The sequence below is a fragment of the Berghia stephanieae genome, chromosome 11 (assembly GCF_034508935.2).
Source record: "Berghia stephanieae isolate SIO BIC M18660-M18661 chromosome 11, UCSD_Bste_1.3, whole genome shotgun sequence".
NCBI lineage: Eukaryota > Metazoa > Mollusca > Gastropoda > Nudibranchia > Aeolidiidae > Berghia > Berghia stephanieae.
The window spans coordinates 38,292,013-38,310,629 of NC_088370.1; the positions used below are offsets into that span (position 1 = coordinate 38,292,013).

General features: G+C 36.9%; 1 protein-coding gene across 2 annotated transcripts in view; it reads left to right on the forward strand.

The window, feature by feature from the left end:
* Positions 1-240: 240 nt before the first annotated feature.
* The window catches only part of LOC144956996 (uncharacterized), a 39,847-nt gene continuing 21,470 nt past the window's right edge, over positions 241-18,617 (forward strand). For both annotated transcript variants that reach the window (XM_078887897.1, XM_078887898.1), the window contains exons 1-5: positions 241-322; positions 1,944-2,054; positions 12,591-12,750; positions 15,422-15,560; positions 17,582-17,678. In XM_078887897.1, the coding sequence (XP_078744023.1) occupies positions 304-322; positions 1,944-2,054; positions 12,591-12,750; positions 15,422-15,560; positions 17,582-17,678 (526 nt within the window). In that variant the 5' untranslated portion in view covers positions 241-303. The remainder of the gene's footprint in view (positions 323-1,943; positions 2,055-12,590; positions 12,751-15,421; positions 15,561-17,581; positions 17,679-18,617) is intronic.

The window sequence follows — 18,617 nt, forward strand, 5'->3', positions numbered from 1 at the left end:
TGAAACAAATCGCTCTGACGTCAAGTGTTTAGAATGAAGCGCGTGCATGTTTGTCTGTCTGTGTGTGTGTGTGTGTGTGTGTTTGTCTCTTTGTGTGTGTGTGAGAGAGTGTATAACACCAGACTTTTCTACACTCATGCATACAGGACTACTGATTAATCATTTATTCGATTCGCCGTTCAAGTGGTGGAATAAAGTTGACGTTTGATTATGTGCAAACAAATCGGTCCATCTAAAGCACGAGGCTGAATTCCTAAATATTCATTAATTATATTTCACTTTGAATGGACTTCTATTCATGGGATGAGTTGTCTTCAAAAAGGTAAATCTCATTTTGTAATGTCAATAATATGATAAAATGACTACAAATGACTACAAAATATAATCAATCAATCAATGTCCTAGCAACCATTGCCAGGGCAAAACACTCGGCATTGATACATCATAGATATCATTGGACAGTTTAAATATTTACTTTGGTACAATTCCAGATTGACGTTAGTCAACCATGTTTTTTTTTCGGCTCATATTTGTCATAGATTATTTGAATGTTGGATAATAATAATAATAATAATAATAATAATAATAATAATAATAATAATAATAATAATAATAATAATAATAATAATAATAATAATAATAATGATTTGTCTCGTCTCCAGTGTCCTGTAACCACTTCTCGGTTAAAAATAAAAGATCGGGTTGAGTTTCTGGTAAAATGTGAAATTCCTCTGTTACATTTGGCACGGAGTAGATATTCGTGTATAAAAATTTAAAAAAAACGGCAAAATTGGTGCTTGTTGGAGTTTAGCGATTTTGTTTTGGCGAATTGCAATTATGCGGATCAGCAGAGTCAAAAACCATCAATGATGAGGTTTGAGGATAAGTATTTTTTTACATTGATTATATTAGATAGGGGGCGAGAAAGGTAGGAACGACGGGCATGGTCTATGTCCATACACAACTAACTGATAGCGGCCTTTGTTTTCCTACCCCTCCCGCTTGACGTTCTCCATGAATTAGTGATATAGGTGATGAGAATAATTCGTCAAATCATTATACTCAGGTTTAAAATGTTACTAAAAATAGAATGTTAAACGTAGTGTAAACAAATTTGCACGGTGAACCATTTTAAAATGGAAAGAAAATCGCTAAATTTTCCTTGACCCTCTCGTTACCAACTGTTGGAAAGTCGTCACATTCGTTACGATTCAACCAACATTTTTCTGACTCTCATTTATTTCTTTTTTAATCACAATATTTTAAATGTGTTGTTTATTTACAAGAACTTAATACTCTTTTGTAAAGCTTGTTTTGATCTACAAAATTATGTATATCGTGTGCTTTGTGCGCTTAAATTTGAATTTAAAAATTCATTTAATGTGTTGGGTAGGTTTGAGATTTGAGTAAAAGTTTTGATAATTGTCGGTAAGGAGAGAGTTAATATCAATGATGAAAATTGATAAAAGTTTTTTGACAAGAAAGACAATGTTGTTACGAGTAAAATTATAAGAAAATTCCGGTTAACTCTCTCCTTACCTGACATTTTCAGGATTTTCTCCAAAACTTCACACCCAAATAACAAAAAAAATACATTTTTTATCACTCTGACATAATAGCAGTAAAGTTCTTGCCATGCATGATTTATTAAACAAAACATGCTCTACAACACACTGTTCATTTCTTTAAAATGTTATGATGTACAAACGAAATTTAAATAAGAAAAATAGTGGTTGTATCGTAACGAACTGTGACGATTTTCCTCTAGTTGGTAAGGAGCCGGTTAAGAGAATGACAATTGCTTTTTCCAAATATTGAAGAACACATTTTTTTAAAAGCCAGCCTTCTTGGTGTATCACAATGATGAATGGGTTTTTCATTTAATTTATCTGTTTTCTTTTGTTTTCACCAGCTCTTTATTGAAATTAAATCTTCTCTTTCAGAAATGTATCCTCGGATTGCTGTCTTCATAACGTTGGCTTTGACCTCTCATTTGACGACATCTTTGGCCAGAGGTCACAATGAAATTACGACTCTCCGTATCCCCTCACGACGTGAGTTCTGTTTATATTTTTCTTCTTGAGTTCTGTTTATATATTTCTTTCCAAAAGTCATCATCCTGCATAAGACTAGTAAGATTATCTAGAATATGTTACCCTCGAATCAAATCAGAAGCAGGAGTCGTCATAAGGTCACAATACTCAATACTCTTCAACAGTTGTAACTTAACTTTCCTCGTAATGACGCATGGTAACTTAGTAACTGACTCTAAACTATTTGAACAATGGCGGACGCCCTTATGAAATATTTCTCCGGCGAGCATAAAAGCGTATACAGAGGGAAAAAACATAAATTTGATCATGTTTTGACTTTTACACATTCTGTTTACAAGATATATGAAAAGTTCTAGCCAGCATGAAGAATAAAAAGTAATGATTTTCTTTGTTTAGAACCAAGATGTCCGCCGTTGCCGAGCCGCGTGACATCAGACTACTGAATCCAATTTCCTCTCTTCCTGTTTCAAACTCCCTGGGAGTTTGTAATCAGCTCTCTTGAGGACTAACAATGAATGGGTTACGAATTGGAGCAGAAGGTGGCATAACTATAGTCCGTTCCACAAAGATCAAAGGAATTCGGCATTGTGATAAAACTGTTAGGCCTATCACTCACTATCGGTATTCAAATAATTCGTAATGTCACTTAAAATTTAAGCTCACATGCAAACAATCACGGCATCACATTTCGTAACTTTGGAGGAATTTGCGATATTCCGTCCTCACGGTACTTGGAACGGACTATAATTTAGTAGCAGAATGAATAGGCCAATTATTATGATTAAAGGGCGAGGAAGGAATAGCTTTTTTTTCACGACCAGCATTTATTTAGGCTAGAAAATTAGACAACATCACTTTGAAACCTGAAGATCAGTTGAACAATGTATCTGTCCAAACCTCAAGAGGGCTGATTCCACACATCTAAAGAGATCGGAACCAGTTTATTTTGACATCCTAATATTGTTTCATTTCCGGTCTGCAATCGTTCTGTTGGAATCAGAAGACATAAACCAGATAACTGCCTCTCTTTGGAAAAAAAAAACTCGAATTTAGACATAAGGCCAGAAAACTCGTCTTTCAAACATCGATTTATCATTTAAATCCTGGGTGGGGTTCCTACCTCCCATAGTGGGCAGGGATGTACTTGCTGTGTCTTCTATTCCCATGTATCGGTTTTACAACATGCTTTCTATCTTTGTCTTGGAATGAGATTACTTAGCTTTGTCCTGGCCCTGGTCGGATACGTGGCTGGGAGGAAAACAGTCGAATGTATATTTATAGTTTTGGGAGATGATATCTTTTTTCCTTGTAAATCATCTCTCTGGTATGTATTATTATTTTTTTTTAACTGATGATTTGTAAACATTTGAGTGTATTCCTCTTAGTGGGAAACCTGTGCTGGTGTCTGGGTGAGACGTTTAAGTGGTCTCAAACTTAGTACTTTGATGTTGTGCTCTTGGAATCTACATCTGTTTCCTATTTGAACAAATTCTCCTTTGTCTTACCTTTTCTTGTGTGCTTTAATTGTAATTCCAGAACTTTTTACTATCCCATTTTCTTCCTTTTTACTGGCGCTGATATAACCTTAATGTGTTGCAAGCGCCGTAAAACCCTTTAAAACAACAAAAAAACAGATCATTTAAATCAATCGATGTTTGAACGACAAGTTCTCTGGCCAAATTTTTAATTCATGTTTTTCCAGAGGGTGATCGTTAACAGGTCAATGTCTATGAGACATGAACTATTCTTTGCATCACTACAACCATTGAACAAGTGAGACTGATATGTAACCGGGAATCTCAAACCAGTAATATGACCGGTCAATGTAACTCCTAAAAATTCTATGAGACTTGGCTCATTGTGTGGCTATTTAGGCTAATGCTCTAACACTCGCCTTTGGATCGGAAGGTCCTGGGTTCGAGTCCTGCTCAAACAGTCCTTTGTAGCACATAGTTAAGTCTTTGTAATTAGCTCTTTATTCGCATTCACTCACTGTGCGCAGGTGTAAAAATGAGTACCTCGCCATTAACAACATTGTCTCTGTTTGATAAATTGTAATAACGTCTTATAGGCGTCATGTCTCGTCCCCACCGTTTCATTGGGTATTCACTTGTTTTTCTTAGTACAAAGGCTTTCAAAACAACAACATGGAGACTTCGTAAAAATTTGATTTCTATTATTATGGTTTGGTTTTTGTGGTCTAGCTTCAATGAATTTACATAAGATTTAATACGTTACAAGAGTCACATTTCACGGTTGGTTTTTATAGCTCATGATAATTGGTAATGTGATTTGATCGTGTCCCGTGATGTTGACAAAGAGGAGTCGTAGGAATTGTAAATAAGGAGGATTTCTTTTTTTAAAATTTTGGTCCAAATGTTTGTTATTCGATCAATCGATCTATTGATTTATTGAGGGTTAATTACTGGATGGTTCAATCATCTGTTCAATCAATTGATTTTGACCGTTTGATGAATCATTTGATTAAGGGGCGGTTTGGGTCTAATTAGTAGGAAAATCCTTCCAAAAATTGTTTTTGATGTTTTGGCAGAAACCGATTTTGTTATCTTGGAAATAATATTATAGAAGAACAATTTCTCAAAACATACAATAACGGCACGTAAAAAACGGCCGTAAAACGTACTGGTAGTAAGAAAAGTGTGAAAAACGTAAAACTATTATGCTTTTTTATCAATTTGTCATTTTTAAGGGTATGTGATACTGTGTCAAATATTTCTCAGAATCTATTCCATAAAATCGTCTGAAAATTTCTCCAGTTATCAAAGAGACAAAGTGTTATGTCACCATAGAGAGGTTTTTTTTTGCATTCAAATTTTGATTCGTAATTTTATAATATTCTAATACAAACCCTATAAGTTAAACCTGTAAAATTTCTCTATGATGACACAAAATGCAACAATGTTGATAAGAGGAAAGAATATTTTTGAGGTTATTCCTTCATTGATTTTTATGATAAAATTTTCACAAGATTGAAATACTTTCCAGACCCCCAAATTAGGACGCGAAACGGTTATCAAAACAGTTAATATATTTTTCACCAAAAATGCATTTTTCATCCTGTAATGACAATACAAAAATCACTAAATAACGCAATATAGGTTGGGTTGTTTTGTTTTTTTAAAGACCAATGCCCTTTATTTGATCAATCGATTGATTTATTAGTTGGTTGATAAATTGATTGATTAATTGAGTGATCAGTCGATCAAATGATTGATTGATTTCACTGATTGACCACCATTTCAAACAAAAGAAGATTTTTTCCCTGAAATGATCAATTTGAAAGTCAGCCTTTCTTATCGTTAATATATTTATATATATATATATTTTATATATATATATATATATATATATATATAATATAATATATAATGTATACATGATTTGAATTCTACTGATACGACACGTGAAAAGTTGTGCATTCGGAGATCATTCTTTACTCATATTATCTCACTGCATCCAATGTGAAATGAGTACGTCTCTTGAACAGTGATGTCCTGTAGAAAAAATGCAGTGGTGCCTTAGAGGCGTCAATAAAATGTAAAGTTTGCTATGGTTTGTGACTCATTGTAAACGCATTGTGCACATGTAGTTTAACTGGTTATGTTGGTCGAGATAGTCCTTTTCATTCCCTTTCTCCATGTCGACTGTTGTATTTATTGTATCAAATCCAACTCTCTCTCTCTCTCTCTCTCTCTCTCTCTCTCTCTCTCTTCAAGTACCAAGTCTGTGCCAGACATCGGTGATCCTGGTACGCCATTCATCTCTCTGATCAGATAAACTCAGATAACTAATATTACTCTTCTCTTTCTTTGTCACCCAGCTGTTCAAACTATTCAAATATGTTTTTCTTGGTCTACCATTACTCTTTTTACTTTCCATCTTTCCTGTGAAAGCAAGATGTTCAATACATTTCTGTCGATTTAGGTGCCCTAAAAATTGCATTTGTCTTTTTCTTATTGTAAGAATTAATCACCTTTTAGTTTCAGCTTGCTCTAACACTTCTTCATTAGTTTTTTCTCTGTCCATGAGATTCCTAACATCCTTCTAAGAAACCACATTTCTGCTGCCTCCAGTTTCTTTCTAATGTCTTATGTAATTGTCTAGTTTCGCAGCCATATAATAATACTGACCATACATAGGCCTTCAAAACCCTATGTTTTGTTGTCATTGAGATATTGTGGTTTTTCAAAATCAGACTCATTTTATTAAAACTATCTTTAGCTATTGCAACTAGTTTCTTCATATCTGACCACACACTTTTCATGTCTTTCCTCGTAAATGTGTCCTCTATCTTGCTTTTTAACTGTTGCTGACTTTGAACTATTTTTTTTCTTCAGAGTTTAACTCTTTCAGCGCTGAGGCTATATTAGCATTTCCGACACAAAATGGCTTACACCTGATTGAGGCAGCGTGAGAATGACAAGCTAAGATAAAGCGACATTCAAATTCGGCGCAAAATCTCAATTAAAATCCCCCCCTCCCCCTCCCCGCCCCCTCGGGCCAATTGAATGTTCTGATGAAAGAAATGATACAATTGCTTCAATTTATAGTTATTTTGTAGATAGTAGGATTGGATTACATTATTATTTTTGCCTTTTAAGACTGGCCGCACTGTGCTGGTCATAGGCCAGTAGAACAGACTCTGCTGAAAGAATTAAGTTGTGAAAGGTCTCTCTGTGAGCTCTTTTTCTCTCATTTAACAGCACTTTTAAGTCTTTGGCGAACCATGAAATATTATTACCGAAACACTTCAGACTTTAAGTTTTTACGACCGTGTCCTCACAGAAAAACAAATTCCCACTGACCACGTCGTTCAGCTCTTCAAATGTATTTGGTGGTTCAATGAATAAATTCCAATCGGTTCATTCAAAGCATCCTCATAACTCTCTCTTTACCAGCCATTTTCAGGATTTTCCCCAAAATTTCACACCCAAGTAACAAATAATATATATTTATCACTCAAACACAATAGCAGTAAAGTTCTTGCGATACATAATTTCTTTAGCAAAACATGCTCTCAAACACACTGTTCATTTTCTTTAAATTCTATGATGTACAAAAGAAATTTGAATAAGAAAAACGTTGGTTGTATCGTAACGAATGTGGCGATTTTCCTATCGGTGGTAAGGAGAGGGTTAAGCTCTCAATTGTGTCACTGTCCCATATTTTTAATATTTTTCCATCGACACTCACAGATTTCATCTTTTATCTTTTTTTTAGCTTGGCATCATAAGAATCACATCATGATGTACATACAAGATATGAAGTGAGTAGAAAAGTGCCAGAAGACAATAGAGAATAAAAAAAAATTTTCGCGGCGGTGGTGGGGTTTGAACCTGCGACCTTATTGGTACGACAACTCCGCCTGGCAGGTGAGAGCGTGGCTCTACCGTGTGAGCTATCCACGAACAAAAATATTCGTTTCAAACCCAAAGTCATTTCTAGATCCCTCTCTCACCCACTTCTTGAGACCGCCGATTCGTTCACCACCATCGCGAAGTAATTTTGACCAGCAGTTAAGCTTAATAGCCAATATTCTCATCACAAACATATAACATAGAAACGATTGGGACATTGAGTATGCTCCGGTGTATGGGGTGAATTTTTAATTCAGAAAAGTGAGTGGAGCAGGCACTTATGTTGGTAACAACAAGATATGAAGTGAGTAGAAAAGTGCCAGAAGACAATAGAGAATAAAAAAAATTTTTCGCGGCGGTGGTGGGGTTTGAACCTGCGACCTTATTGGTACGACAACTCCGCCTGGCAGGTGAGAGCGTGGCTCTACCGTGTGAGCTATCCACGAACAAAAATATTCGTTTCAAACCCAAAGTCATTTCTAGATCCCTCTCTCACCAACTTCTTGAGACCGCCGATTCGTTCACCACCATCGCGAAGTAATTTTGACCAGCAGTTAAGCTTAATAGCCAATATTCTCATCACAAACATATAACATAGAAACGATTGGGACATTGAGTATGCTTTCCCGGTGTATGGGGTGAATTTTTAATTCAGAAAAGTGAGTGGAGCAGGACTTATGTTGGTAACAACAAGATATGAAGTGAGTAGAAAAGTGCCAGAAGACAATAGAGAATAAAAAAAAATTTTCGCGGCGGTGGTGGGGTTTGAACCTGCGACCTTATTGGTACGACAACTCCGCCTGGCAGGTGAGAGCGTGGCTCTACCGTGTGAGCTATCCACGACAAAAATATTCGTTTCAAACCCAAAGTCATTTCTAGATCCCTCTCTCACCCACTTCTTGAGACCGCCGATTCGTTCACCACCATCGCGAAGTAATTTTGACCAGCAGTAAAGCTTAATAGCCAATATTCTCATCACAAACATATAACATAGAAACGATTGAGACATTGAGTATGCTCCGGTGTATGGGGTGAATTTTTAATTCAGAAAAGTGAGTGGAGCAGGCACTTATGTTGGTAACAACAAGATATGAAGTGAGTAGAAAAGTGCCAGAAGACAATAGAGAATAAAAAAAAATTTTCGCGGCGGTGGTGGGGTTTGAACCTGCGACCTTATTGGTACGACAACTCCGCCTGGCAGGTGAGAGCGTGGCTCTACCGTGTGAGCTATCCACAACAAAATATTCGTTTCAAACCCAAAGTCATTTCTAGATCCCTCTCTCACCCACTTCTTGAGACCGCCGATTCGTTCACCACCATCGCGAAGTAATTTTGACCAGCAGTTAAGCTTAATAGCCAATATTCTCATCACAAACATATAACATAGAAACGATTGAGACATTGAGTATGCTCCGGTGTATGGGGTGAATTTTTAATTCAGAAAAGTGAGTGGAGCAGGCACTTATGTTGGTAACAACAAGAATGAAGTGAGTAGAAAAGTGCCAGAAGACAATAGAGAATAAAAAAAAAATTTTCGCGGCGGTGGTGGGGTTTGAACCTGCGACCTTATTGGTACGACAACTCCGCCTGGCAGGTGAGAGCGTGGCTCTACCGTGTGAGCTATCCACGAAACAAAAATATTCGTTTCAAACCCAAAGTCATTTCTAGATCCTCTCCTCACCCACTTCTTGAGACCGCCGATTCGTTCACCACCATCGCGAAGTAATTTTGACCAGCAGTTAAGCTTAATAGCCAATATTCTCATCACAAACATATAACATAGAAACGATTGAGACATTGAGTATGCTCCGGTGTATGGGGTGAAATTTTTAATTCAGAAAAGTGAGTGGAGCAGGCACTTATGTTGGTAACAACAAAGATATGACTATCCAAACTTGAATACCAAAAATTTGCCTGCTCCATCAGTTTTGAATTGACATATTGGATAGTCGACACGTAGAGCCCGCTCTCACTGCAGGCGGGTTCGTACCATAGGTGCAGAGTTCAAACACCACCAACACGCTGCGAAACAAAGTATTTTTTATTCTCTCATTTGCTCTGCACTTCTTCACTCACTTCTATCGAAGTTTTTACCACATTATGCCTGCTACACTCAATTTCTGATAAAACATATAACATAGAAACGATTGAGACATTGAGTATGCTCGGTGTATGGGTGTAATTTTTAATTCAGAAAAGTGAGTGGAGCAGGCACTATGTTGGTAACAACAAGATATGAATGTGAGTAGAAAAGTGCCAGAAGACAATAGAGAATAAAATTTTTTTGCGGGGTGGTGGGAGAATTTGGATACTGCGACACTTATGGTACGACAACTCCCCCTGGCAGGTCGAGTTGCTCATAACGTGTGAGTCAATCCCACGAACAAAAATATTCGTTTATAACCCATAATGTCTTCTGCACTTCTTCTCTCACTCACTTCTTGTAGACCACGATTGCTTCCACCACTCATCGCGAAGTAATTATTGACCCATACCGGAAGCTAATAGCCAATAGTTTCTCAAAACATATAACATAGAAACGATTGAGACATTGAGTATGCTCCGTGATGGGGTGAATTTAATTCAGAAAAGTGAGTGGAGCAGGCCAATTATGTTGGTAACAACAAGATATGAATATTAAAGTTGCAGAAGACATAGAGAATAAATTTTTGGTGGTGGTGGGTTAACTGCGACCTAGTGGTACGTACAACTCCGCCAGGCAGGTGATAGCGTGGCCTCACGTGTGAGCTTACCACGACAGCAAAAATATTTGTTTCAAACTCCAAAGTCATTTCTAGATCCTCCTCCATCACTGTTGAGACCGCCGATTCGTTCACCACTTCGGAAGTAATTTTGACCAGCAGTTAAGCTTAATGCCAATTTCTCATCACAATATAAATAGAACGATGAGACATTGAGTATCTCGGTTATGGGTGAATTTTATTCAGAAAAGTGATGGAGCGGCACTTATGTGGGTAACAACAAGAATGAATGTTAGGGTTAAAGACAATAGAATATTTTGTTCGTGTGATAGCTCACACGTAGAGTCACCTCTCACCTGCCAGGGCGAGTGCGTACCATAAGGTGCAGTTAATCCCACCACGCGCGAAAAATTTTTTACTCTATTGTCTTCTGGCACTTTCTACTCACCATTCATTACTTGGTACCACATAGTGCCTTGCTCCACATCCTTCGAATTAAATTTCACCCATTAACCGGAGCTTATACCAATGTCTCATCGTTTCTAATTATAATGTTGTGATGAGAAATTGGTATAGCTTTATGCTGGGTCAAAATTTAACTTCGCGATGGTGGTGGAACGATATGTGGTCTCAAGAATGGGTGAGTAGAGGGAGTCTAGAAATATGAGTTGAAAAAAATTTTTTGGTGTGCGTGGTTAGCTCACTACGGTAGACCACACTCTCACCTGCCAGGGAGGTGTCGTTACCGATAAGGTCGCAGTTCAACCCACACCCGCGAAAAATATTTTTTTCACTCTAAGTCTTCTGGCACCTTTCTACTCACTTCAGACCTGGTTGTTACCAACATAAGTGCCTAGCTCCTAACTTTTATAGAATTAAATATTCACCCCATAAACGGAGCATATCATGTCTCAATCGTTTCTATGATTAAATGTGAGATGAGAAAGGCATTAATGAATCTGGTCAAAATTACTTCAATGTTCGATCCACTCAAAAGTGCCGAAGTCTCGATGACTCGCTTTGCGAATTTTTTTGGTATAGCTCACACGGTAGAGCACGCTCTCACCTGCCAGGCGAGTTGTCGTACCAATAAGGTCGCAGGTTTCAAACCCACACGCCGCGAAAAATTTTTTATTCTCTATTGTCTTCTGCACTTTCTACTCACTTCATATCTTGTTGTTACCAACATAAGTGCCTGCCCACTCACTTTTCTGAATTAAAAATTCACCCATACACCGGACATACTCAATGTCTCAATCGTTTCTATGTTATATGTTTGTGATGAGAATATTGGCTATTAAGCTTAATGCTGGTCAAAATTACTTCGCGATGGTGGTGAACGAATCGGCAGGTCTCAAGAAGTGGGTGAAGAGGGCATCTAGAAATGACTTTGGGTTTGATAACGAATATTTTGTTCGTGGATAGCTCACACGGTAGAGCCACGCTCTCACCTGCCAGGCGGAGTTGTCGTACCAATAAGGTCGCAGGTCTATAAACCCCACCACCGCCGCGAAAAAATTTTTTATTCTCTATTGTCTTCTGGCACTTTTCTACTCACTTCATATCTTGTTGTTCCAACATAAGTGCCTGCTCACTCACTTTTCTGAATTAAAAATTCACCCCATACACCGAGCATACTCAATGTCTCAATCGTTTCTATGTTATATGTTTGTGATGAGAATATTGGCTATTAAGCTTAACTGCTGGTCAAAATTACTTCGCGATGGTGGTGAACGAATCGGCGGTCTCAAGAAGTGGGTGAGAGAGGGATCTAGAAATGACTTTGGGTTTGAAACGAATATTTTTGTTCGTGGATAGCTCACACGGTAGAGCCACGCTCTCACCTGCCAGGCGGAGTTGTCGTACCAATAAGGTCGCAGGTTTAAACCCCACCACCGCCGCGAAAAAAAATTTTTATTCTCTATTGTCTTCTGGCACTTTTCTACTCACTTCATATCTTGTTGTTACCAACATAAGTGCCTGCTCCACTCACTTTTCTGAATTAAAAATTCACCCCATACACCGGAGCATACTCAATGTCTCAATCGTTTCTATGTTATATGTTTGTGATGAGAATATTGGCTATTAAGCTTAACTGCTGGTCAAAATTACTTCGCGATGGTGGTGAACGAATCGGCGGTCTCAAGAAGTGGGTGAGAGAGGGATCTAGAAATGACTTTGGGTTTGAAACGAATATTTTTGTTCGTGGATAGCTCACACGGTAGAGCCACGCTCTCACCTGCCAGGCGGAGTTGTCGTACCAATAAGGTCGCAGGTTCAAACCCCACCACGGCCGCAAAAATTTTTTTATTCTCTATTGTCTTCTGGCACTTTTCTACTCACTTCATATCTTGTTGTTACCAACATAAGTGCCTGCTCCACTCACTTTTCTTGATGTACATAGTGCAGTTTTTGAAAGCTCACATTTTAAACAAAATTTCTCTATTTCTATTTAGCGTATGCAATATCAGGAAAAACGATGTACGTTCTTATGAATAGCCCCAGGACGTGGAATGATGCAGCCTTGATATGCAAGAAAACTTACAGGAACTTTGGAGGTTCTTTGGTCCGCATTGACTCCAGAGAAGTGTTGAACCTTATTCTAGGATTAACCAAGTAAGGGAGAATATTATCTTTAAATGACAGTATAAACGTAATTGTAGAGTTGTCTCCAGAGATTCACCATGCCCAATGCACTCAATGGAGTATCATATACTTGTCCAGCAGACGAAATGGACCTCATTTCTATTTCATTCAGTATAAATCACAAATCTCAGGCTCCGGCATAGCATTGTTATTGTGGTGTGTGTCCTTGAACTTGTCACCTTTGTTGTTGTCGTCGTTGTCGATGCTGCAGTTACTGTTGTTGTTGCTGTAGTCGCTGCTGCGGTTGTTGTTGTTGCTGTTGACTTCTAACAAACGATGTTTCAATTATATTGCATATGGAATACACGGTAGGACTCTAAAAATGTTTCCTGAAGTTCTCGATTTGAGGGTTTTTGAGAAGACAAGGATCATTTTAGTTAATAAATAAATGACGAGTTTTCTGGTAAAAATTTTAAAGATATTTTTTTCCGGGGTAGGCAGGAAAAGGGAACGCGCGATGTGAATGATGAATAAATGTGTATCTTAAGTTGGTGTTACACCGAACACATGGCAAACAAATACATTCGGAAGGAAGTGGAAGATATCGCTGAAAAACAGGAACCATGTTGTCAACAGTAAAAAAGAAGGATACTGTCGTGGGTTGGTCACACAATTCGGCATGACAGTTTATGCAAGTCATTGGATGCAAGGAACAGTCAAAGGGCAAAGGAAGAGAGGAAGATAAAAGAACATGTGGCAGAACAATAATATTTTCAAGGAATGGACTGGGTATGGGCGAGCTTCTGGAAAAGGCAAACGGCCGGAAAGAGTATGCATCCCACAAGTCTTCCCGACGATCATCCGGTCATGGGAAGGAGTGGGTGAATCAGTGAATTTGTGAATGAGTGAGTGAATGAGTGAGTAAATGCGTAAGTGAATGAGTGAGTGAGTGAATGAGTGAGTGAGAAGCTGTGGCTGTAAAAAGTAATCCATTCTTTTTTTTTAAGATTGGGTTTGGGTTTGACACCGTTTCGTAGTACACCCCATGTAAATTGTTTTGTCAATGAGCACAGACTTATTGGCAAATCAAAAAAAAAATTAAACTCTATTTTACAAATTGATATATCTAGATACGAGTAACGTAAAAACGTTTTTTTGTTTTGTTTGTTGTTGTTTTTTTGTTTTTTTTTGTTTTTTTTTTTTTTTTTAAACCAAGGGTAGTTGACTCAATAAATATTGAGAAAATCTAATTGGGTAAAATGGTCGGTCCTTAATTTGACTTTTGGCCTTGGGAATATTCATTTGACGTCATAGACTTTATTGCCGAACCGTTTTTGATCGTTGGCGTCTCAAAGATATTCGTTTCGATGTATGTTAATTCCCACAATAAATACAGTATTATAAACATCACAACAGATAAGTACCTTTGAATAGCCTTTATTCTCATCACACACTGCCGGTTCCCCATATGTAATACAAAATCGGTCACTGATATCACAAGACACGTAAAGAGTTGGCTCACTTTTTGTAAATGAAAATAATTGGGGCTATGTTGTCTTGTGGTATGACATTCGCTTTCGGATCCGAAGGTCCTGTGTTCGAGCCTCGCTTGGCGCATAGTTGAGTCCTTGCAAAAGACTCTTTACTCACATTCTCTCACCGTACTCAGTGTAAAATGAATACCTGGCCGTCAACAGCGTTGTCTCTGTCGGAAAAAGTGTAATATCACATGCGTCATGTCTCGTTCTACATGTTATGTGTTGCTGTTGGTCAGGGACCCTTTGCAAAGCGCTTTGAGCACATTTGGTAGATATTGCGCTATATAAAAAAGCTCTAGTAGTAAAACTCTAGTAATAATGATTTGTAAACTTTGAATTATGAAAAATACGTGATCTAGCATTTAAAAGGATATATATTTTTACAAATACGAAATAAATTTTATATTTGATTTAATTTTTTTTGTCAAGTTAATTAGCATTCTTTAAATTATTTACTAATATTCAAAATGTATCCATGCATTACATGTTTTTATATAATTCTGGGCATTGGTTGTACCAAACCCAATGAGGTTTTATGAGGTTTGGTTATTGCTATCAGCAGTTGACTCAAATTGTTATTTATAAAATCTGCTGTTCATCTACTTTATCATTAACAACATCGTTATTATTACTTTTAGATGAATAATGATTCATCATCATCACCATCATCATCATCATCATCATCATCATCATCATCATCATCATCATCATCATCATCATCATCATCATCATCATCATCATCATCATCACCATTAGCAGCAGCAGCATCATCATCAGCTGCATCATCACCACCATCAACACCACCAGCAGCATCATCATCATCATCATCACCACCACAAACATCATCACCACCACCATCATCATCATCATCATCATCATCATCATCATCATCATCATCATCATCATCATCATCATCATCATCATCATCATCCTCATCATCATAATCATCTTCATCATCATCTTCATCATCATCATCATCCTCATCATCATGATCATCATCATCATCATCATCATCATCATCATCATCATCATCATCATCGTCATCATCATCATCATCATCATCATCATCATCATCATCGTCATCATCATCATCATCATCATCATCATCATCATCATCATCATCAGCATCATTCCCAGATATTATTTTTTTGTACAATCGACAGTTCCGATGTCTGGATAGGATTGTACTACAAACTCACGGCTACACATGAAAAAGTCTTAAGATGGAACGACGCCTTTTGCTCTCGTTTTTCGGAATCAGACTATTCCAACTTTTTACATGGTCAGGACGCATATGACGCAGTAAGAACACACAATAGATTTAGGGCCCAATATATGAATAAAAGATATTTGTTCTAAGTTCTGTTGCTTTAGATGCTGCTATGTGGTCTAGTGGTATGACACTCGCTTTCGGATCGGAAGGTCCTGGGTTCGAGCCTCGCGCTCGGCGCATAGTGAGTCCTTGAAAAAGGCTATTTACTCATATTCTCTCACCGTACTCAGGTGTAAATTGAGTACCTGGCCGTTAACAGCGTTGTCTTTTTCCGAAAAATTGTAATATCGCCTACCAGGCGTCATGTCCCGTCCTACATGTTAAATGTTTCTGTTGACCTTGTAAAGCGCTTTGAGCACATTTAGTGGATATTGCGCTACATAAATCTCAATTAAATGCATGAAATCACTATACAGATAAGTTCGGAGTGGTAGAATGAAAACAATAGATGTCATGTATTCCATAATCAATTTTACATTACAAATTATCTCTTGTCTAAAATGGGAATTATGATTTTCAATTATGCAGGTTTGTTCCCAATTTTATATTATTATCAATCTGCGATAATACATTAATTGTATTTTTATCAGTTTTATTACTAAACTATTTTTTAAAAAGGTAAGATATAAAACGGTCTCATTAAAGTCGATCAACCCTAAATACTAGAACGGTATCTTCTCGTCTTCTGGTCTGGCGGGTAAAATGGTGAGTATACTACTTAAACGCATTCTACCAATGATGCAATTCGTGTTCAGGAGTGAATACCAATACTGACATAGGAAAAATCCATATTTGAACATTTGGCCAGAAAACTCGTCCTTCAAATATCGATCGATTTTAATGACCCCCATCTTGGAAAAAAAACTCTCAAACCTGGAACTTCGGGAGGTCTCGGGTTTGAGAGTTTTTACCAAGACGGGGGTTATTTAAATCGATCGATATTTGAAGGACGAGTTTTCTGGCCATATTTTTAAATATTGATTTTTCAAAGAGTACGCAGAGTACGAGTCCATGAATGGATATACCATTTATTTTATCCCCTTATCCATCTAGAATTATTGACGTTTCTATAATATTCATATGGAATTAAGGAGTACCCTATATATATATATATATATATATATATATATATATATATATATATATATATATATAGGGAGTAGGCTTGAGTTCATCTAACATTATTAGATCCCATTGACTTTCTCCTTACCGATCATTTTCAGTATTTTCCCCAAAATGGCAGGCTTGTCCAGCAGAAAAATTGCTTTTTTAAACTCAAACAATCCCTCTACAAAACAACTTTATATTCTTATTAATTGAACAAAGAATTGTGATGTACAAAACAAATCTGAATAAGATAAATTGTATATTGTGTCGTAACAAATGTGACGATTCTTCTGTAGGTGGTAAGGAGAGGGTTAACCATCTAGAATAATCGATGTTTCAACATTCAATAGAAAGTAATCGTATATTTCTATGACTCGATTCACCGTCTATTATATCCCTTTATCTATCTAGAATAATCGGCGTTTTTTTCTCGAGCATGTCGATGACCACATTTAATATACAGTTCCCATACGTATTAAAACAGTTATTTACCATCTAAGTTAACTGGATTCAGTAGTCTGATGTCATGACGCCCTGCAACGGCGGCCATCTTGGTACTAAACAAAGAAAATCATTACTTTTTATTCTTTATGCTGGCTAGAAATTTTCACATCCCTTCTGATCAGAATGTGTAAAAGACAAAACATGATCAAATGTATGTTTATTTCCACTGGATAAGCTTTTATGCTCACCGGGGAAAAATTTCATACGGGCGTCCGCCATTGTTCCGATAGTTTAGAGCCAGTGTTACTAAGTTACTATGCTTCATTAGGAAGGAAGTGACGTTATGACTGTTGAAGATTATTCCCCTATACTTCTAGAGTAATCGGTTTCTACATCCGATAATAAGTACTCAATCATGTCTATGATTACTTTCAATATGGATTACATAAAAGTGCTATTGGACTTATTTATCACCTAATTTATCCCCTTTCCCATCCAGAACAATCGGTGTTTCTACATGCAAGAAGGACAGTGGCGTAGACAAAATTGCAATCACCAACGATCTTTTATCTGCCAGTATCAAGATATGTCGATTGGTATGTAATAAATAACAATGTGAAATTGAATGTAAGCTTTAATCTAATTACGAAAACAGATAAAATGGACGTTTCGAGTTAAGCCCTTTATCAACAAAACAGGATGAATGAATCACTACAGATGAATGAGATTATCTGGTAGTGGCGTTGTTATGGTGAATAAACAAAACATTGATGGGCAGGAAATAGTATGCACCTTTGTAAGGAAACACGAATTAAAATAGAACAATAAATATTTCTAAAAGATGCGCAATTAATTAAGTGAAAAGAGGGGAGGCGGGGTGGAACTGTGTGTATAAAAACGTGTGGAATGTTGTTGGAAAATAAATGCAATGGAATTGGAAATAAAAACACATAAGGGATGTCGGTATAAGTATAATCATTAGTGACAGTAGTAGCAGCAGTAGTACTTTTAGTAGTAATAATAATAATAATAATAATAATAATAGTTAGTAGTAGTAGTAGTAGTAGTAGTAGTAGTAGATAGTAGTATAGTAGTAGTAGTAGTAGTAGTAGTAGTAGTAGTAGTAGTAGTAGTAGTAGTAGTAGTATAGTAGTAGCAAGTAGTACTTTAGAAGTATAATAATAGTAGTAGTATAGTAGTAGCAGTAGTAGTTAGTAGTAGTAGTATAGTAGTAGTAGTAGTAGTAGTAGTAGTAGTAGTAGTAGTAGTAGTAGTAGTAGTAGTAGTAGTAGTATAGTGGTAGTAGTAGTAGTAGTAGTAGTAGTAGCAGTAGTAGTATAGTAGTAGTAGTAGTAGTAGTAGTAGTAGTAGTAGTAGTAGTGGTAGTAGTAGTATAGTAATAGTAGTAGTAGCAGCAGTAGTACTTTTAGTAGTAATAATAATAATAGTAGTAGTAGTAGTAGCAGTAGTAGTAGTAGTAGTAGTAGTAGTAGTAGTAGTAGTAGTAGTAGTAGTAGTAGTAGTAGTAGTAGTAG